Consider the following 23,039-nt stretch of genomic DNA (forward strand, 5'->3'; position numbering starts at 1 on the left):
AGATTCTCCTATAGCACTCACCAACATTGTTGATGAACTTGGCTACAGTGAAATACTTAATAGTTTTCCACTGACTTCAAATACTTGTAGGCCTTCATCCTACCTAAAACCATATAAACAGTAAAACCCAGATAAACAACAGATATTGCACATTTTCTTGAGAATCTGCCTAACTGTTTTGTTTTACATAGACAAGATGAGGGGTACAGATGAGGTGAAAGGTACAGGCACCCTTAGAAGAATGCCTTAGTAAGAGAGCAATGTGCAAACTGAGAATTTGCTTTCACTCTTACATTATTCTTATTCATATTGCATCTAATATTTGTCTTTCAGAAATCCAAAATCTCCACTTATGACAAGATGTGGGCCTTCATGAGTAGCAGGAGGCAGTCAGTACTTGTCAAAAGTAATGAAGAAGGTATCCAGCGTGTGCTTACCTCTGATTATGCATTTTTAATGGAGTCAACAACCATTGAGTTTGTCACACAGCGGAACTGTAACCTAACACAGATTGGAGGCCTGATAGACTCAAAAGGTTACGGCGTTGGAACTCCCATGGGTAGGCGATATGTCAACCATTTGTTCTCTGTTCATTAATCTTAGTTGCTGCAGCAGCATAGAAAAGCTCCAAAACACTGTTGCTTTCTATACATTGCTAACATTTTTTCTCATTCTCTTTTTCCCACCTGGGGAAAATATTACATATTTTATCAGCATTTATGGATTTTATTGAATTTTCTAAAAAGAAAAAATAGTTCCTTTATAAAAAAATTGGAGACATTTTCATGTGATACGTTTCTCTTACATGGTGCCTTCCATATGTCCAACATCAACAAAAAAGTACTTTCACAGCAATATATTTTGCAGAAAAAATGTTTTAAAAATGTTGATCTCGTTCTTTAGAGAATGAGGTGCTAGCAGTACAGGGCGTGCATTAGCAAATGAGGATAATGCCATGATATACTGAGAGGGCTAATCACTGAGATTCTTAAGAGAGGAGGAAAGATTCCATAGCATACCATGTACAATCCACAGACAAAAGAAATACTGAATTAACCTTGTGGAATATGGTTTTGCAGAGCAGTTCCAATCCTGTCAATATTTTCCAGGTCAGTTGTTCTTAACTAGGTACAAAACTTCAGTTGCAAGATCAGAAGCCAACTACAGACATTAGTTTGGCTGCTAGAATCCACAGGATGGGATTCAGAAACCACTGAGGTGCTGAGTTCCCATTGACTGCAGTGATTTCTGAAGTACATGAGCTGAGGATCTGGCTTTAGATTTCAGAATAGATGGGACTAGAAAATGGTGCGGCACAAAGACTCTGTCAGTACTGCACAATGATCCTACTTAATATTGTAAGATCATTCTACTGACCGCTTTGCAAGGCCAATATTTGTTTTAACTTTATTTTTAAGAAAAAATTATCATTTTGTGATTGCTGTGAATACGTTTTATGTTTTTCTCAAACAGGTCTTACATTTTGTACTGATTTTATCTGTGTTAATAGTATACACTAAATCATTGTATGGGGAAAGTTGTGTCCAGTACTTTAAATCAAGCACATGGTAAGGAAGGTTAAGAAATAAACTTTACTGGAATATCTTGGAATAAGAGGTATTTAGTATTATCAAATATTGGTTTCCCTATATTTTGTAGATATTTACTGCAACTTTAATAACATCTTTATAATTTTCATTATTTCAGTAATTTGCTATGAAATGGACATCTGCAGTAATTATGATTCTGTTTATTCTGTCTTTGAACAGTTAGTTGTTAGGAATCTAGTTTTAATCCTTATAATGATTTTTTCACCCTGTTCTATTGTGGTTTCTTACATTGCTGAAAATGTTCTGTAGACATGTAAGTGCCAGAAGGGACTGGACTTCAGTCCTGTTGCACTTTTCGGCATCTCCTATTTTCTGATAAATAAGCCTTTTGTTATTTTAAGGGTGAAAAACATCTTCCATTTAGGTTTAATATGGGGAAAATTAAATCCTAGTGATAGTTTAAAATCCTTGAATAAGCTGCATGCAAACTTGTGAAGCATCTGGAGCATGCCCCAGAAATCTAAGTGCCCATTGGAAGTGCCAAAATGATAGGAATCAGAGAGACCAGGGTATTTTACAAATGATTTTGATTATGTGTAAATCAGAGAAGCAGCACAAACACCAGAGAAAGCAGATGAAAAGCAATGATAAAGCCAGAAACAGACTTCTAGAGTTAAAGTTTAGAGGATGACCTATTGGATGTAAAGCAGCAAGGAAGCAAGTAAAGTAAGGTTTTCACAAAAGAAATGAAGGTACGTTAAAACAGCATCTGGAGCTTTCCCAGAACAGCTAAGAATAAGAGATCAATCCTGTGTTTGGGCAGTATCTATAAAATGCTATTCAGAGAACTAACATTTATAAAAGTTTTGTTTCCTGTGTATTAACCACACAGTCTCAGAGGAAAGAGAATGAGTAGCCTCTAATAAAATAGTGCATAGTTCACACATACATTTGAAAGGAAACGTTATGAAGAAGCGTATCCATAGTGCCTGTCAGAATAGTTTTTGTTAAATATATCGCTTTATTGAAGCCAAAAAGTCTTACAGAGCAGTGGATAATACAAAATAAACTCATGCATTATAGCTAATCTTATTTCATTTCTACAGGAAAAAAATAATTCCAGAGTCTTTAAAAGAACTTATGACAAGGTAAAATCTACAGAAGTAGATGTCATTATTATTTAATGATTTTGGAAGAAATTTATAGACACTCAATTGAGTAATATCTTTTTAGAGTTAATAATCCTAAGAGTAACTTGTCAAGTGCTTGGAAAACTACAGTGTAATGGTTTCACAAACAAAGCACATGTTACTGCTTGTGCCTGTTTGGGAAGTAACAGGTCTCTGAGCAGAACAATACACAACTATTTGTATTAGAGGCAGGGTATCTGAAAGATAATGATGTCATCTCCACAAATTTACAAAAATATCCAGTTTATCTCCTGGAATAGTGGCTTGAAGTTGCAGAAATATTTGCACATAAGATTAAATTTGTAGAATACAGTTGTTAGAGGCCTTATGTTGAATACAGTAGAATGGATATGGTTACTTTTGGAGAGCAGCATCAAAGGAAGTAGGTGCAACATATCTTGTTCCTTTTGAAGGCTAATAGAATAATAGTTAGTGAGAACATAATTTGTTTGAGTCTACGTAACTACAGGCGGTAGAGCTCAAAGCTTTCCTAACAGAAAAATAAGCTATCAGAGTAGTTTATGATAGGATAATCACTTGGAAAGTGCAACCACCCAAATATAGCACCAGCTTAGAGTACTACGGTAAAAGCTCTCTGCTCACGATATGAAAGTTTTAAATTCAGAGAAATAAAGTTGCAGAAGATGAGGAGAAGAAAACAGCAGATCAGGCAGTGTATATGTGTCAACCCCTTCCAAACGCACCAAAGAAGCAAAATCTGAGTTTACATTATTATTTTAATCCTTCTAAAAGCATTAGTAACGTAAACAAAGTTTAGATTGCTAAAATATTGCCTTGATAAAGGAAATTGGAAACACTTTTGGCACAAAGTAGGATCAGTGTACACCTTTAAAATCAACAAAATACGCTGACGCTTGGAATAGATGCAAGGCAGCATTCTGCATGATATCACTGCTGTTAGCTTTATTTAATATGTCACATGATACCTGCAGCACTGGAAAATAAACTAGAGATAGTGAATTTGATTTTACACATACAATGAATGATTCTCATGGTACATGTTTATAAATTAAGGTAACAGTCTTGTATATACTTTAATTCATTTTCAGTCAGCCACCTCCAGTGCTAGGCTAGAAAAACTTCATTTGTGATGAGAAGGGAAGAACAGACCTGGTATGAGATGTTTGACAGCAACTGATACTTTGGAGCAGATAAGGGAGAACCTATTTGTAACTGGGGTTGTGTTTGTTTTGTTTTATTTTCCATCTTTGCAACTTTGTTTATAGCGTTGTAACCAAGAGTGTAACAACTTGCCTTGCTAGAGCACATTTGGGGTGTTTTTCCTTCCACTTTGAAGTTCCAAATGCCAGGGGTTTGCATTGTCTTTATTCTGGCACGTCCTATTAGGAGGCTCTATTTTGCCAGCCCTGTGTTCTTCATCAATGAATCTGGTAGATAGGAAAACTTTTGTTAACACGCATAAAGCTTGAAGTATTCTGTATAGTTTATTCCTAATAATAAATATATGAATGTCTCATGTACAATTATCTATTAGAAGTACATATGTATTTCTTTTAGTGGTTGGAATTTGGCTTTGTGTGGGCATACACCTCATCATCCAAGGTTGATATTCAAAGGAGGAAGGAGAGGAGGGAGGGAGGGAGGGAAGGAAGAAGAAAGACAAAGAGAGACAAAGAGAGAAAAAACCACAGAAAGCAAACGAATGAAGGGGGGTGGGGAGGGAAGAGAGGGAACAAACCCTTTGGGTATGCATAATAGCTTCCGCTTTTAATGATAGATTCTCTAAAGTGTTACTTATCACCTCCAGTAGTTTTAAATGTCCCATTTCTTCATCACGCATGATAAAGACGTTTAAAATTGGGTTTGTTCTTGAATAGATCCCAGTGGGGATAAATTTACCATTGCAAAAGATTCCTAAATGTTTATGATACTTCCACATCCTTACGGTCTTCTTATCAAACACAAATTGTAACTTTTTTCCAAGAAAAGCTAGTATATCCAGCAATATACATTTCATGCCCTACTGAAACACAGTTAATAAGACTTTTCTATAGTCAACATACTGTAAAACACAGTATATAATATTATGTGACAAATGCTATTTTCCATAATGAGTGTTTATTAACATCGTTGTTCATGTGAAGGGAACCACATGAAAGGTTAGAAATTTAGCTTCTATGCACTCTATATTAACGCCTTAATGGTCTGCAAAGCTACTTTTCACTTTTTTTTACTTCTTGCTCTCCTGTTGGAAGAAGCATATTTGAAATAATCTCTTGGAAAAAACCAAATCTTCATCTCTCTGGGGTGCCTTCAGGTTCTTATTTCTTTTCCAAATTCCTGTTTCTCTTCAGCGTGGTAGAGAGCAGGCTACTTTCCATCTTCTTTGGGCAGATTTTCTACTGAATTGCCAGTTGCTTCTATGTTGAACCTGGAGTACATAAATGGCTGACGAGTATATGTCAAACCCATTCCATATGAGCAGATACACTGATCATGATCTGCACTTATATGGCAACTCAGGACTATCCTGTATACGCCAGACAAACTCTGTATGCGTGGAGATACATGCAAAGTAATGCCTTTGACATTTTGAAAATGAAAAATGGTAGGTGTAAGTAATCCTAAAAATTTGCATATATTTCTTCTATCTCTAAAGAAATACAAAATAGAAAGTGGTGCTTGAGAGAGATGGCGCATATGAGAAATTAAAGCTAGTCATTTCTCTACTGTTTCTCTGTGATTGTTGAGCTGTGGAAAGTTACAGTATTAGATTAGAAGGGGGCTTTAGGTGTATAGCAGTGATGTTCCTGCAATATCTGATAATGGTGAGGTAAAAAACAGTTTGAGAAAAAGGTGAAATACACTTATTTTTATCCTTTCTTCCTGTGCAGTTATTACAACAAAATAAATTGTGCTATTAATAATATTTCAGTTACAAAACATAGTGAGCTGAATCTGTTACATGACTCTCTCCACTTTTACTAGTTTTTTCACTTACTTTTCCCTTGCTGTGATCAGACTGTGACTTTTCCTACTACAGCACGTCACTGTTTGTATCCCTGATCATTACATACTGATGGACTATCAAGATGCCCTGAAAATGCTGAAAAGGGTTTGAGGCCTAGATCTTTAATATGTAATTGTTAACTTAAAAATTATTAAAAAATAAATGTGCGCTCCCCCAACTATATAGAGACTCTTCACTGTGCATGGGGATAAAATACAACTCTCAGGATATGAATGAAATTAAACAATGCATTTTGGGGTCAACTTACCACATCGATAAAGCTACCAACATTTCATTGCCAAGCTGTCTTGCAGAACTACTCGTTATATAAAGCTGCAATAACTTGCAATAGTAAATCAGATCCAGTTATCAAAATTTATTCATGTAAGTACATAAAGTATATCTGCACAGTGTATATTTATATATTCACAATAGAAAGCTGGCGGCTACTGTGATACAAAGAAGTTATATGTCCCATGTCAAAAAGAAAAGCATATGAATAAAATAAACAGCCTTCCAGCAGAGGTGCATTGGCTGCAGGCCCCAGATACCAGTGTGCTCACTTAAGTTCAAAGGATGAAACAAAACTTGAAGGCTCTCATGTTCTATTCATTCAGAAGTGCCATTTTTAGTGAAGTTCTCTTTTCTGTAAGTTCTAATGAAATATCAAATAAAATGTCTTGTTTACAAACATTATTATTTCTTAGAGAAAAAATGTATTTTTCACAGCACATTGTTCTTAAAGGTTCTCAAAATTTTGCCCACTCACCTGTGACTTACAAAAAGTCTATTTGGCCAACTAATGTAATGTGCAGACCACTTGCACATGGAAATTTATACACTTTTGCACAATGTAGTTCATCTTAATTTTATTTTTCTACTTAGACATTCAAATCTTTTCTTTTTGGCAAATCAGAGGCAACAGTGGGGTTCACGTTACTTTTTCTTTTTTTTTTTTTTTTTTGAATTTCAGCAGCTGTGTAGCATGTAATTAAAAAGTTGTTTGGAGCACTCAGATTTTGAAGACTGTAGTGTTCATATAATTTCATCAGACAGAATCTAAAAAGAGTATTTCACACTCCACTCAAATTAAAGATTTCACTGCAGAAAAAAAAAGGTTTCAGGCAATAATTGATCTGCTATTTCATATCTTTTCTAGGAATATGACTTCATGAATTATTTATATTTATCTAAGCCTTTAATAAATGCAATACAATAGTGTTCTTCCTACTCCAGTGATAGGCTGCTGGATTCAAATAGAATTTAAACAAATAGTTTAATCAGCAAATGTATAACACTTAATTATCATGTTGTATCCCATAACACTGTATAGATTCGGCTGATTTATATTACCTATTCTGTCTCTAAGGTGTGACCTAGAAAAAATATTCATAGTAACATTTTTAACTTATAATACTGAAATTTTTTTAACTGACCTGACCATGTTCTTAATGCAGGCATATGATTTCATTACCTGCTATTTTTATTTAAATGCATGTTTCCAAATATAGAAATTTGTAAATGAGGTTACAGTGGGGAATATAAATTCCTTAAGAACAAAGGCTTTTAACATATGCTTGTAATTTCAAAGATTAAAACTTAATGTAGTAAAAATATGAACAAATAAATGACTCTTATTTCCTAAATATGTAATAGAAAGTGAAAAAAGATATTGTGAAGATGATCTCGGAATAGTCTTAACTCTCCTCTTAGAATTCATTCAGCCTCTTCCCTTGCTGCATTTATCATTACAGACAGAGATTTGCAACTGGTTTTATAATAATCCAAAAATTAGTTCACTTTTGGAGCTTGCCTGTACAAAAAAAAAAAAGTAGATGAAATTGGACTAAACACCGTGTAAGGGTAAGAATAACACTTCATCATCCTACAGATATGTAGGATGTTGCTTCCTATGTTTTGTCTGGCTTTTAAAAGACCAAAGCCTTGAATTCTACAGCTGCATATCTGAATTAACTTTTTCTGTTAAGCAGTTTCTACACTACAGCCAAACTAGTATTTTAAACAAATGCCCAGAATGTTTTCTAGTAAAGAAATCTAATAAGTTATTAAATACTTAGAACATACTGGTGCTAGAAATTTTTCCTGCTCTAGGAAGGAAAAATTTTTTTTTTCTTGCTACGTAAAGCTGTGGGGAAATGAAGTCCAGTTTAACAGAGATCAAAGTATGAATAGAAAGCCTTCAGTTTTCCAGAAGTTACCTAAAAATGAATCTCCAAATTGAAGGTACAGTTGTCCATAGTCAGACATTATACCTACCACCAAAGTAGGGCACAGTCTGTTCTTTAAGCTCGGATTGAATGAGAATGTATGGTATGGTTATGCTGCAGTTGTAGATTCTTCTGAAGGGAGTAGGATTATGATACAGATGAGTTTCATAATGATAATGACTTCTGGGCCCCACAGTTTAAGAAGGATGTTAAGGTACTTGAATGCATCCAGACGAAGGCAACAAAGCTGGTGAAAGAGCTGGAAGGCATGTCCTATGAGGAGTGGCTAGGGACTCTGGGCTTGTCTAGTTTGGAGAAAAGGAGGCTGAGGGGCGACCTCATTGCTCTCTGCAGCTTCCTGAGGAGGGGACGTGGAGAGGGAGGTGCTGAGCTCTTCTCCCTGGGATCCAGTGATAGGACACGTGGGAACGGTTCAAAGCTGTGACAGGGGAGGTTCAGACTTGTCATTAGGAAGCATGTCTTCACAGAGTGGAACCAGTTTCCTAGAGAGGTGGTCGATGCCCCAAGCTTGTCAGTGTTTAAGAGGCATTTGGACAATGTCCTTAATAACCTGCTTTAACTTTTGTTCAGCCCTGAAGTGGTCAGACAGTTGGACTAGATGATTGTTGTAGGTCCCTTCCAACTGAAATTATTCTATTCTATTCTATTCCTTGGATGCCATTGTTTATGCAGTTCTTTTTTTCTGTTCTTTTTTTTCTTTTTCTTTCCTTTTCCTCCTTTTCCTTTCCCTTTTCTTTTTTCTCTTTCTCTTTTTTCCCCTTTTTTTTTTTTTTTTTTTTTTTTCTTTTATTCTTAGAGAAGAGTTTAAGACTCCCTGAAAAGTTTTGTTTGGAATATTTTATTTTAATTGCTGAGTGCCTACACCTTACTTCAGTATTCCCAATATGTTTTAGTGTAGGGAATGTCATCAGGCCAATCACATTATTTCAATTCTAGCCAATGTTCAGTTCTGATGATAGAGCTTTTGTCATCTTGGTTAGAAGATGAAGGTCTCTCTTGCCCTTCCAGCTGCTTTATGGGGACCCATTTGCAGGGAAAGACAGACTTTTTTCCCTAAAGAGGTGTTTGACATGAGTCTTTAGCATACTTGATGCTTCCATTCTATGTGGCATTCTTTATTGTTACTGCACAGGTGCACAAACACACACAGATTTTCAGTCTGTTCCTCTATTTTTAATTTATTTCTATTAGAACCAACAGGGCTAGTACAGATTTATTGATCTGATTCTAGGAACGAGATCTCTTATTTTAAAAAAACCCCAAACAAAACAACAACAACAACAAAAAAAACCAGGGATAACTTTTTTATCTATAACATGCCTGAATAAAAAAGTAAGGCTGAAGTTTCACTGTCATTTTAAACTGGCATAGGGCTGCTGCATTTTGCAAAAACAAACAGCTGTATCAGCTGGTTTAGTGACCTAAACTGGCAGAATACTGTTCATCTTCTTTCATAAAATTAATTTACTTCATGTTTAACTATGTCGCTGCTAATGAGGCTGGATGAGCACTAGTAGTCATACTATGAAGGAAGCAGTGATAGCCACAGTGATAGCAAACAAAGTGGGATGTGGAAAAGGCAATGGGATTTCTGCACAGCCAGCTGTTAGACCAAGTCTGAAGACAATCCTGACAGCCTTCCGCTTTTGTGAAAGTTGCAAAAAGCTGTAATGTATCTCTCAGTAGCAGAAGTAAAACACATGTAATTTAACAGAAATGAGTAGTTGCAGGGTGCAGGGAGCTGTCAAAGTGAGTTTTCCGTTTTTTTAAAAACTTTTTTTCCATGCCTCAGATTCATTCTATCTCAAATTTTGCATAACTTGAGCAGTACAGTTTTCATCCCCTTTCATATTGGTGCTTCTTCAATTTTTTCATATTTTTGTCTTTTCTCCTGGAGGTCTAGGCTAAGAAACAGAGAACATTAAGGTAGCAGGAGAGCTACAAGAAATAAAAACACTGGCTTGTATTAAATACCATTAAAAAAAAAAATCCATACGATCCTTTCAAAATTAGCTGTTTGGAGTTTATCAACATTCCTTACTCTCTGAAGTTAAGCACTTACAGTAGCTAGGGCTGCTTTCTATGTCCTAACATCAGTCTCTTTTCATACCTCCACCAAACTGAAAAGGTGACATGTTTTGAAGAGGCATGTTTTGTAAACTTTCCTCAAATCTCAGGCAAGTGTAGAAAACAATGACATTGAGCACAATGACTGGCAGTGAGCATGACTGACACATTCCTTTCAAGTAATCTGTACACTTGGCAGTCAGTGATCAGTGCAGAACATAATTTTAGACATTTTTTTTCCAGGAGAAACAAGGCAGGGGTTTTTAAAATGTTTCTATTACTTCTTTTAAATATTGGACATTTTTCTAAAATCAGAATCATATGTTGCCTTATTTGAAGAAATAACAAGAAAAAGAAAAAGAACTTCCAAGGTTCCACAGATAGAATTAGTGAGATCTTGTTTTGCTTCTACTCTTGCAGTAACTCAGTTGTGTCTGACACTGACTGGTAAACAGAAGGTCTATAATTTTTACACATCTATGTTTAAATATATTTATGTAAAACCAACAAAGCAACAGGTATGAATGATGTGGGAACCTTTCAAAAAGCAGGCAGTTCCAAAATTGAAAGGAATAACAGGTAAATTATGTATTCAATTTACTCCCCAAAACTGTTAACAATACACTTGGTTAACGTAAGTGAAACCAGATTCTACATATCTGAAAATACTGAACAGTTCAGAAGTTTAAAATTTGCAGTGGTGAAAATATATTCCTGGATTTCCTCTGTAAAATACTAAACTCAACAGTCAACACTGACTTTCAATTTAATCATTGCTGAGATTTCAGACTCTGCTGCTATTTCTGGTTTATATTGTGTGGGACACTGAGGATATCTGAGCTATCCTTGTCTATTACATGTTGTGAAGTACTGCTCCTGGAGAAAAGCACTCTGTCTACTTAGAGAATGTGCATATGTGTTTATGTGCATCTTATAAATTCTGAGGGAATTTCAAATAATAAGTGTAATGAACACTTAATGAACAATTTTTGCACTCTGAACTTCAATACTTAGACGTATAAACATTGTCCCCTGCCTATAGTTTTCAAAATCTAAAGCGCTATAAAAAATAATAATAATTAAAAAAATCATTTCTAAGCAATCATTTGGTTTTATTGTTAAGACACCCTAGCTGTCTTGAAGCTACTTATTACCTTCAGACCATATAAATTATGTAATATGAGCATTTTTTACCAGTCCTTGGAGATGAGACATATGAACAGATCTGCCTCTGTAGGAATAAATAGGAAACCATGTACCAACACAGGAGGCCTTTTTCTTCTGCTTGCCTGCATTTAATCTATAATCCTTCATATAATTTGAACTGTAATATTCATCACTTATATACGCATAAAAGTGCTGAGCTTCAGTTCTTCTGTAACTAAAACAAATTAATACATTTGTCTTCATTAGTTGAACATAATGCACAAAAAAGGTGCAAATTATTTATTTTTATGCAGATCAAACCATGTATTGAAACTAATTTAAGAATTTCAACTGCTTGAGCAGTTAATTTATTGTTGCTGAAATGTAAGAATGTGTAGCTCACATATGTGATGAAAGAACTGGTTTTTATAGTTACCTCAGAAGTATGACTGTACTGAAGCACTACCTGAGAGCCACGCTAAAAGACTGAGGTTTGTACCAATAAAGAATTGCCAAAACACTTAACGTCCGGTAGCTGTTGTGAGCAGACTCTGCCTTAGAGAAGTGGTTTGTAGTAGGAATTTACTGAACAGATGTAACTGAAGCAAAGACAGTATTAAAACTTTAATGTTGATTTTATAGTGCCTACGACCATACTTATGTATTGCATTGTCAAAGACTCATCTGCAACTGTAAAATGTCTCTGTCCTGATACGTTACCCCTAATTAGAAACAAACTAGTGCGTTGCGTCCCAGCACATGCTGTTTGCATGGTTTTAAGGCATTCTTGATCTGAAAAAGCTGAAGCATCAGCTATTTATTTTGTCTGTCTTGCATTTCCTGGCTAAGTATTCCTTTTTCTCTGCCTATTAGAAGTGGGATCTCATTTCCCAGTAGTCCAGGCTCACTGAATATATATCACCCTCCACCCAATATCCTGTACTTTAACTACAACGTTTTAAGGTTCTTCTGAGGGACATGCATCCAAAAGGGGTAAATAGAAGCCATTGGCTGTCTTTTGATTCGAGCCTACCTAGTTTCGCTTTCTGCACCCAAATCATTCCCTTGCAAAGGAAAAGAAATTTAGAATTCTGAAAGCTCTTCATAAATCTAAATTCTCACTGTCTCATCCAGCCCCACTGTTGGGGACAGAATTCTCTAATTTGGCTAGGATAAATGAAAAGACTAGCACCATGACTTTGAATCTGTCATGAAGCTTTATAGACAAACAGCACAGTGAGTGAAATACTGAAAACCAATGTTTTTAAGCACTTTTTGAATAGTTGAGCTTCTTATTCTCATTGTATATATGATGCAAGCAGTTAGCTGATGCCTTCTTTTCCCAAAGATCAACGAAGAACTGACTGCCTTGTCTCTGTAATCACTTTAACCTTGTAAATCAAATTGGAGAACAAAATCTGCATGGAAAACCTCAAAAAGTCAGCTTTTCTTATGTATCAGAAGGATTAGAAATATATGGAACATCACTTAATAGAACAGTAGCAGCTGAAACGTATCATCACCTATAATTGCAATGTGAGACTTTGTAGGAATTCTGACAGCTCCAAAGTCTAGATTTTTTTTTTTTTAATTTATTTTTTATAGCTTAAATGAAGATTGCCCAGATTTAAGATGGCATTGTAGTTAGATGGACCCAAGGCCACTTCACCCATGATGAAGCAGCTAATGGCAAAACACTGACATTCATTGTTTTCAGAATTTCCCTCGTAGCTTGGCAGGGGGTTTGGGTGTTCTGCAAAAGCATGAACTGGGTTTTCAGGTCTGGACACTTTTGTTATGACCTTATACTTTTCTTGTCTTTCAACATACTCTTCCCTGCCTTCCTGAAATCTTGACATTTAGCAGAACTGCATGTAGCATTTTGTTAGACTTTAATTCAGCTGTTTATTGATGGGCAGTGTTAGACAAATATTTCCCACAAAGGAGGCTGTATCTGCAAACCATTCTTATGTGACTGATACAGGTTTGCAAAGAGAATTGAAAAAAAGAGCACTGTGTAAATATGAAATATTTAGCTGTGGTATAAATAATATCACTGATTTTCTCAGTACAGGTTTCCACAAAGGTATCTTCCTGTTCTGCAGCTGCACAGTTCAACAGGGGTAGAGATAATAGTGTGTTATGATTATGATCTTTTCAAACTGCCTGTGATGTTACAATGCATGAAGAGCCTATGAAAAAAATTACTTTCTATCTAAAAGCCATGCTTTAGAGCTGTTTACAATGATAGTTTGAGAAGGGGCTGAGAAAGCTAAACTATGTTAAAAAAAGAAAAAAGAAAACAATGTCTAATACAATAATGTAATAATGATCTGAGTATTTAAAATAGGTTAAAATAAGGCCTTCATTCTGTTCAGGTTATCTTGGTACTACAAAAAGAAACAGAGAAAATGGTGTATATTAACTATTAAAACTGTTATCATCATATCTTATTTAAATATTAATTCTAGGCAACCATTATACATGCTTTTTTTTTTTGTAGTTTACTCACTGTGGAGGATAGATATGTTTTAAGCTAGTTATAAATTAATACATTCAAGGATGTCCCTTTCACAGTCCTAAAACCATAAGTACTTATGAACACAAGAGTTTGTGAATGGCTATTGTAGTCCTAAATCTCCCATGTATTAATCTAATTTTGATATCATTTATGTTGCATACTTACAGCTGGAAAATTATGAGAAATTTAATATGAAATAAATGTCAGCTACATGATACCTCTTGGTTACATTTCAGTTTTATAAACCTACCTGAACTTTTTAATGATGGTTCTATAAAGAAAAAGAAATTACCATGAGTTGGGAATGGTTATGACTGGGAAGAAGTGAAAACAATTAGAGAACACACCACTTGTGAAAGGATTTTGATTAAATTTGGCATAAAATACTGAAACTTTAAAGGAAACTTTAAAATGTTTCCTGCCTCTTACCAGCAACTTATCTTTTCCAAGCCATGCATGTAGCTCAAAGGTGAATATAAACTTATAAAGGAATAGTGAACAGCTTTGGTTTGGATTTTGTTTTGAATGTTTGCAGTTTTAATTAGACATGGGGTAGCTTAGACTGCTGTAAACATCTACTGAGGATTTTCCATTGTAGTAACAGCAACTTAATGAATATTTAATGTTTACAGTATGTTTAATATTACAATATGACAATCTTAATGTACAAAGAAGTGTCAGGGTTAACAATCAGAATCAGGAAACACTGATTTTGTTTCATCAGAAACATTAACCTGTCCTGATAACTATTTTATCCTCATACATCCTTTGGAAAACAACAGTAAAATTCAAAGTTATGTATTTAATCAGAAAGACAAGAATGGGAAATCTAATGCATATGCCACACAGCTAAATTAAAGTTGCAAGTATTTCTTATATTAGACCTGCCACTTTATTATTTATTCCCAGTATTGTCCACAACATGTGGAGTGTTTAAAGAACTTTGAAAAAGGCTTCTTCATGCCCAGAAGTCTTGAAGTCCATGAGCTAAAAGTCCATAAGGAAGTAGAAGGACATCTGGTAGAGGAGCAGGAAGTATACTTTTTATTAATATTTAAATCTCTCTCGTATTTTAATGCATTAATCATAAATGAATAAGAAATGTATCTAAATGTTACTTGTCTCTTGGGCTGGCAAACCCCAAGATTTTCACACCTTTCTACCTTAAAAAGATGTATGTCCACTCAAAGTTTATTAATATAGCAGCTATTTTCAGTATACTTGAGGAGTGTGTTTAAACTCTGTGTGTCTGGGATGCTTTGCTATTAATTCCTATGTACCTTAGAGGTGAGAGTGCTGTAATGTCTGATAGTTTCATAAATATAAAACAAACTTGCTATGAGGCACAGAGGTAAGAAACAGAAAAAAGTGTTTCACTTAACATCACAAAGCAAGCCTGTTATCAAAGCTGCATTTAGAATCCACATCCCTCTCCTGGTGTAATGCAATGATCTCAAGTTTGTTCTGCACTCTTAATTATACCTGGCCAATTGCTACTTCTATTGGAAGTGGCTAATTTTGTTATCGAGAACATCTTTTGTCAGTGGCTTCCCCCCCCATTGGTGAGCCTTGCCAAGCTACAGCAATGGCATTACTCCATGGCCTGGAAAGAGTCCTCGGTGGTCTTTTCTTATGCAAAAATGAGCTGAATTTGAAAGTGGAGCCAGGCACTGGGAACTGACAGAATCCCTCTTCTTTCTTCATGTGTTGCTTGGAGACTTTTGAGTCCCCAGACAGGAAGAACAAACCAAGCTACGTTGACCCTTCTCTCTGTTGCTTACCTCCCATCCCAATTAGAGAGGGTTAACGGAGTTAGGGAGCAGAGCTGGCTGTGGCTTTAAAACAAAAACATTTCTGTGAGCTAAAGTGCTTCTCCTATACCCAGTGCCCCTGAGCTGTCTATTCCTTTTCTGTGGCATGTTATAACTGTGGCTGTCAGTCTTTATTACTGAGTGCTGACTATGCTGCAGATTCCTAGAAGGTGTTTCAGGCCCTGTGATGCATGAAGCTGTAGGAAGTAGTTTTTCCATGTTTCCTCATAGTCTAAACATCTACTCCACAATTATGTGTAAATGAAATCCCTTCTATCTTGTTTCTGTCATGCCTATGACTCCAATATGCATGACATTGAAGAGAAACTGAACTCCACATACTGTATCACCAGTTATCCCCTAGTAAGGAATGTCTGTTCCAAAGGCCTGGACTAAATTTTGTCTTGTAAAAACGAAAGGAAAGCTTCATCATAGTAACTGATGGACAAACAGAACAGAACAATACAACGAACAAAACTTTCAAATACGATTTAACTAAGTGTGCAATCAGTTTGGTAGCAGAACATTTAGTTTGTGATTCTTGATGGGGCTAAGCTGTGGGATAAGTACAGAGAAATGTTGATATGCCAAGACTTAAATGATCCACCTGTCCCCAGTAGTATAAATGGTGTTAGCCAGCATTCTTAGGGAAATTTCAGTTATGCCTACACTGGAGTGAGACCGTGACTGCAGCTTATGTATATGTAGCCAAGCTAGCTTTAGGTTAGATAGGTCAATCTGGTGTAACCACAATGGGAATGGGCTTGTGCTGAAAAAAACACTCCACAACCTCAAAACAAAAAAAATCTCAAAACACCCCCATGCTGGGTTTGGTGCTTCTTCCTTTCAACTGCTAAAACTAGAACTTGAATCGGTTGCTTTGTTTGATGTAAACTATTCACATACAACTTCAACACCTAGATATTAAAGGAATATCTTTTCTGTTACATGTGGCTTTCTCCTTCCAATAAATACTTAAGTACTAGAAGTTGTTCTTGATGATCTAAATTTTGTACCTAGGTTCTGAATATGATGGTGTATTCCTAGCTACCTTTTTCTTTTGCTTAGGCAAAGTACCCAGAATATGAAATAATGTTGGAAGATAAGTAGAATACTCTAGGGGTTTTTAATAACAAAATAAAAAAGTAACAGGAACAAAAGATGCTATCAGTGGTGTAGGAGTGTTCAGAATGGATTTTTCTATCTAGCAAATCAAAAGTAACATGTAACTATGTCCCATGGGCACTAAATTTCAAAATATCAGACAGTTCATAGTGATTTCTTTTAGTAAAATGCACCTGGAATGATGAAACAAAGAAGTTCCTGGTTCAACATTTTTTTTTAATGAAGGAGTTAGCAGAATGCTGCTATTCCTTTTTATTTACTTAGGGTCAAATTCAGTTCTACAGGTCCCAATATGCTCCAACTCCTTTTGTATTTGATGAAATGAGTAAAAGAGGATAAGAGTAACCAGGCAGGAGGTTTTACTAAATTACAATCTAGTAGGAGGCGTTTTCAAGACCAGCCAGATCAGCAGGATTTCAACATACTAATCTGTATGCAGTGAAGTCTCAGTATAAAAAGCTTATGTGTTCATAATTTATGATTAAACATATCATTATGTGCATTAATTTTTATATACTGAGACATCAGGGCAGAAAACTTATCTATGAATAACTTCTGCAGTATTTCTGAGACCTTGTTATCTTAGTTTTGTACAGATGCTTCAGACAATAGAATTTTATGTAAATTTTCTTTTTTATTTTAAATTTTCATAAGCAGCTAACTGCAAATAGAAATTATTGCATCCTTTATTGAGTCTGTTGATCATAGGAATGCATTAAGGTCTCTATAATCTATAACAAAAGGTCTTAAAATTCTTCTGGCAGAAATTCTCATTCCTGCAAACAGCAGCTAGAGTGGGATCAGCAAATAATGTATAGATTATGTTCTGTAGGCGTTCCAGTCCCAGTTTGTCATGGGAATAGCTCATCAGTTGATAGAGAAATGAGAGCAGTAGGAACCGGGAAAAGAAAGGGAAGAAAATGCCAGAGGTTTCTACACTGGACTTCTTCCTTTCTCTGTACTCAATGGAAGATTATATACTCGTCTTTTTCCCTGATTTTGGGATGGAGTTTGAAATATCATTGTGTCTGTCCTCTCCCAGTCTTCCCCCCATGCACAGACTGGTAAGATTTTTTTCAACTGCTTGTTTTTTTTATTGAAGGTTGAGATGTGAAGTTCACATTCTTCACATGGCAGAATTTTATTCTCTCTTTTTTTTTTTTTTCTTCTGCTTTATTACTTTACTCTTATTCATACTGTATTTATTTTGCAAATGCATTCATAAACATTGTCCAGGAGTCTTAAAGTTTCTGGTTTTGTTTTTTGTTTGTTTTTTTTCTCTTGAACAGTAAATTCTCTTAAATGAAATACTTCTGATTTAAAAAAAATTAAAAAATAGGACACAGCCTTCTTGCATCACCTCATGGAAGGGCTTGATTCATGTTTCAGTCATGTGATAGGAGTGATAGGGAAAATCACCAGGCAAGGAGAACAGTTTTAACATTCAGAGTGTAATCTGGATGCCTTCTCCATACTATCTATTTATTTTCTCTTCCTTTTGTATGCTGATTTTGTCATTCACAGATCAGACCATGATACTCTTAGCTGCTTCAGGTGCTTCTGGATGCATTTTCCATTGCTGGGACTTGCAATCCAGCTTGTATCAGAAAAAAAAACTAGGAGCAAATAAAACCTTAGCAAATAATGTCATTGCTATGCCTCTCTTGTTCTCATAATAACTACTTGGATCAGTATAAACAGCATTAAAAATTACTTTTTTTCAAATATCAGATTATTAGGTGTACTCATTATTTGTTACAAAATGTGAATCAATTAATTTAGAACATTGTAAGTCATTCAGACATAGAGCTACAGCATTGAATGCTAGCTTTTTCATGGGTGTAAAATTTTAAATGCTTAATTTAACAGCAGCAGTATGCAATGCTGGTCATCCCACATTGATCCTTACTTGTGAGATTACTGCTTTTAAGACAAGATAATAAGGTATAACAAACACAGATATTGCAGTAGAAACACCAAAGGCTCTGTAATCTGTCCACTCCACAACTATTTGTGCAAAATTTTGCAAATCACCAACAGTAAGTGATACAAATACTGTTGAACTGAATCACTATTAACTGCATGCTTCTAATGCAGTCCTCATAAATTTAAGTAATTGTTAGTCTGTGCTTTATTGTTTCTCTCTATGAATTCCTCAGTTAATTTTTTAAGTGCTTCAAATGGACTAAAATTGTACGTGTACAAATCTGGTCCCTAGAATATATAAATGATACATGAAGAATAGTTGGTACTGCCTATAATTAGACCAACAGAAAGTATGGAAACAAAATGCAAATCAGTTTAATTAGAAAGCAGCCTGTCAGATCAGAAGATGGCTTAAACTGGGTCCAAGATTATTTCTTAGAATCTAATGTTATTTAAGTTGTTGTTAAATATTTATAGGCAGTGTAATGCTGAAAATATCCCCCCCAAAATTATAAGATGCATTTACACTTCCCCAGGCTTTTGTGGACTAATCACTTTCCTTCTTCCATATGACTGAAGAAATGTGTCAAGTATAGGGTTTTGCAGAGTTTCAGCATAATCAGGATGGTCTGAAATGGTGTGACTGAGGCCCCTGCATGCACAAGGGAGTAGAAAAGAGTTTTCTTTTCTTTCTGCTTCCCTTATAGTCAGTCCTGTGTAAACACAGTTTAGCTCCTAGAACAGAACATTGTTCTTTTCTAAGCATAGATGATAAAAGCACAGGTTCTTGCAACTTAAATAGTTTGAGGCCAGCTTTTCCCACCTTTTGTTCTGGAATAAAGGAAAAGCCCAGAGTGTTTTGTAATTAGTGGTCCAACCCTTTGCTGTTAGCTTTATTCTCATGATAAACCCTAGATATGTAAGAAGAAATTGAAGAAATAAAGAATACATTGAAAGAAATCCCAGAAAAAAATTATGTTTTCCAAGAGTGTAAAGAGTATAAAATACCCTATCCATACATTCCTTCAGCACCTTCAGAGTTGATCACAGTACATGAAATAGTGAAGTGGACAGCATCTTTCTAAAGGATGCTGAGGATTTTTTTTTAAAAGGTAACGAGTTAATGAAAATGCATTTTATTACTCAGTCAAAGGAAACACTGTAAAAATTATAGGTAGTAAGTAGCATTATTATGACGGAAAGAAAAAGAGGAGGGATTCTTTGTAGAATTGCATTCATATCACATGAATGAGGGGATGCCATGCCTTTTCATCTATTTTTTTTTTTTCTCCCTGGGATTTTTTAACCACTTTAATGAAGAGTCTTTTGTTCCATTTTTCGAAGGAGGAGAAGAAAAATGGTGGGGTTTTTTCTCTCCTTAAACATTACATAAATCTTAACATAGGAAGTGTGATTTACTGTCTAACATTCAGAAAAGAAAAGCTTTCTCCATTGGTGTTATCCATTAATTAATGCAGATTTTAAAATACTCATTGAAAAGTCCTTATGCACTATATAAAGAAAAAGAGAGGAGATGACATACAAAAATACGACCCTACCCTTTGAACTGCCCTTTGAAATATTGAAATGTTCAAAAGCTACAAATTTATCATGTCATTTTAAAATACTGAATTATGACAAAGAAATACATTAAAGTATGAAAATGTACATCCCTGTTATCCAAACACACTTAACCTTATCTTTCTGAATGCATTGCTACCTGGTACTATTAATAAGTAAGTGTGTGCTTGGAAGGTATCTTAAGTGCCTGAGAATCTACCAAATAGAGACTTTTGTGGCTTGACCCTGAAGCATAAATTGTTGTTTCTTCTTTTAACAAAGTAATAGTATAAAGCGTTTGTTACATATCAGACCCTGGATTAGCTTTAGGGTAACAAGCTATGAATCAACAGCCTGTAGATTTATGTATATTAGATTAAAGCTACTGTGGCATAATTAAAAGCCTGATGGAAGTTGAAAGATGAATACTTATTTGGCTGGATATAATAGTTGGGCACGAAGATGTTTGAGACCATGGGACTAAGTGTGATAGGACTTGTGTCACGTTGCCTGGCTTACAGGTATCACCAGCTGGATCAAGTTTTGTGCATATATATTTATATGTGTGTGCATATGTGAGATTTTTATTTATGTGACCGGTGTGGCTGTGGTGAGATGTAAATGGCTTTTCAATAAATGTTATGGCTGTAGAGGATACAGTTTTTTCTGCGACATTAGATTATATTTTATTCTTATCAGGAATAAATAACCTTCCTTAAAATCTACCCCACGCAATATAAGTTCCCTGTGGTCTCTTTAGGTTCTCCGTATAGAGACAAGATCACTATAGCAATTCTTCAGCTGCAAGAGGAGGGCAAGCTCCACATGATGAAAGAGAAATGGTGGAGAGGCAATGGCTGCCCAGAGGAGGAAAGTAAAGAGGCCAGTGCTTTGGGAGTTCAAAATATTGGAGGAATCTTCATCGTGCTGGCAGCAGGATTGGTGCTTTCTGTCTTTGTGGCAGTGGGGGAGTTTTTGTATAAATCAAAAAAAAATGCCCAGTTAGAAAAGGTAAATATTGTCTTTTCCTATTTTATTTTATTTTATTTTATATTTATGGTCTATTTAAATAATACTTTAAGGATTTGGTAATGAAATGTAGGTGGTACATACTGATTGTTTATTGTATAGTACAGTACTTGTATAACAAAGGATCACAGCAAAGTACCCAAAGTTTTACATTTACAGCTTTTAATTTGTCTTCAATGTGTTTAATTGTAGCCAGATTTCAGGACAAGTGACTATTTCTCCTCTTATTCAAGCCTGAAAAAAGACAGCTTTTTACTCCTGGAAGTTCACTGCAGTTAATTTTATGGATGAAGAAGAAATCCGAAACTGTAATGGGAAACAAATTAATCTTCTACAGATAATTCTGATTTTCAAAAGACAAACTGTCTGTAGCTCAAAGTCAAAATCTGAAAATGTCTCTATAGAAATGTTCTTTACAGAAATTTATACTTGCAAAGTTGTCCTGGTAGCATCTGGAAAAGATTACATCAGCATGACATTTTTTGGTGGGTTAACTACTGATATGATGTCCTATAATTTCAAGCTGACTCAGTTTTGAAAATTCTAGTGTTAATTTGTTCTGTACTTGAAATTTATACAACCACAATACTGTAATTTTGCCAACACTAGTAATATATTGTGAAATTCTTAGTTAGAATTACCATTTTTGCATAATAAATAAATAAATCTTTCTCTATATATGTGCCCATGTTAAAACCAAAACTCAAACTGTGTATTTCATTGCTATGACAAATTCTGAATTTTAAAAATTGAGATAAACTGTTGGATTTTACTAGGTCTTTTTCTTTTTTTCTTCTTTTCCTTTTGAGGATCAAAATGCAACAGCTATATTTATATTGGTATTTTTCCAGATGCTACTGGTGAGTTTCTGTAACTTGAATTATTACTCAGAAAATTTACAATTTGTTTTCACTTCTTTTGAGGCAACCTTTTCGTATCCAAGTGTCCTGTTATAAATATATTGTTAAAGTAGTTTTTTCTAATACACAAAGGCAGTGTGAGGTTACACAGTTTGAACATGGGTACATTTTATTAAATTGTTAAAGGACCATTTAGATCCTCTTCTTTACGATGCTACAGGCTGATTCCTTTCTGTTAACATACTATTGGAATGTTATATTTCTGAAATGAATTTGTGAGGAAAAAGGTACCAGTTACTTAAGTAATCCATGTCAGTCTCAATAATTTTTATCTATTCCTAAGGTGGATATGGATTTCATATGGACATCAGTATAATTCGGTTTAGCTTTTCTGGATTTTTAACAAGCACTCGTTTGGAAAAATAGGACTGTTTTGATAAAAATCTTGTAACATGAGTTCAGTACTTTGCAGGGTGTGAATGCCTATCTTATGTGCCAATAACAGCGTGTTGGAAGTTGTGCGAAGAAGCAAACAGAAACTTCTTAATTAAGGACTTGTTTCTCTAAGCCCTATGGTTTTGTGGGTTGGGGGTTTTTTGTGTTGTTTTCTTTTTTTTTTTTTTTTATTTGCTTATTTTTTATTTTTGTTTGTTAATGGTGGATAGAGATAGCAATGACTGGAGGTATCTGACCTTTTAACAGTACTTGTACCAGAAAGGTTTCATCATCAAACACTGAGATACTTTAAAAAGTTAAGATTGAATCTGAAGTAGTTGAAAGAGTCAGGTCTCTCTCCTCTCTTTCCTCCTTGCTGCCAATCTCTTACCTTCCCTCGCCTCCCCGCTACACCCACATACCCTGATGTCAGGAGACTAGTAAAATTTCAGTGGAACTTTACTGATGGAATGAAATTAACAGGAGAATGATGCCAGCAGCATCCCTACACATGGCCTACCCCAGCATCCCCTCACCCACTCTGCTCCCAGCACCCACAGACCTTCAGTGAACGTCTT

At 35.1% G+C, this 23,039-nt stretch overlaps 1 protein-coding gene across 2 annotated transcripts in view; it reads left to right on the top strand.

Moving 5' to 3' along the window:
- GRIK2 (glutamate ionotropic receptor kainate type subunit 2) overlaps nt 1-23,039 on the top strand; it is a 424,554-nt gene that overhangs the window by 387,652 nt on the left and 13,863 nt on the right. For both annotated transcript variants that reach the window (XM_049818325.1, XM_049818326.1), the window contains 2 exons: nt 334-559; nt 20,898-21,148. In XM_049818325.1, the coding sequence (XP_049674282.1) occupies nt 334-559; nt 20,898-21,148 (477 nt within the window). The remainder of the gene's footprint in view (nt 1-333; nt 560-20,897; nt 21,149-23,039) is intronic.

Source organism: Accipiter gentilis, chromosome 15, assembly GCF_929443795.1.
Source record: "Accipiter gentilis chromosome 15, bAccGen1.1, whole genome shotgun sequence".
NCBI lineage: Eukaryota > Metazoa > Chordata > Aves > Accipitriformes > Accipitridae > Astur > Astur gentilis.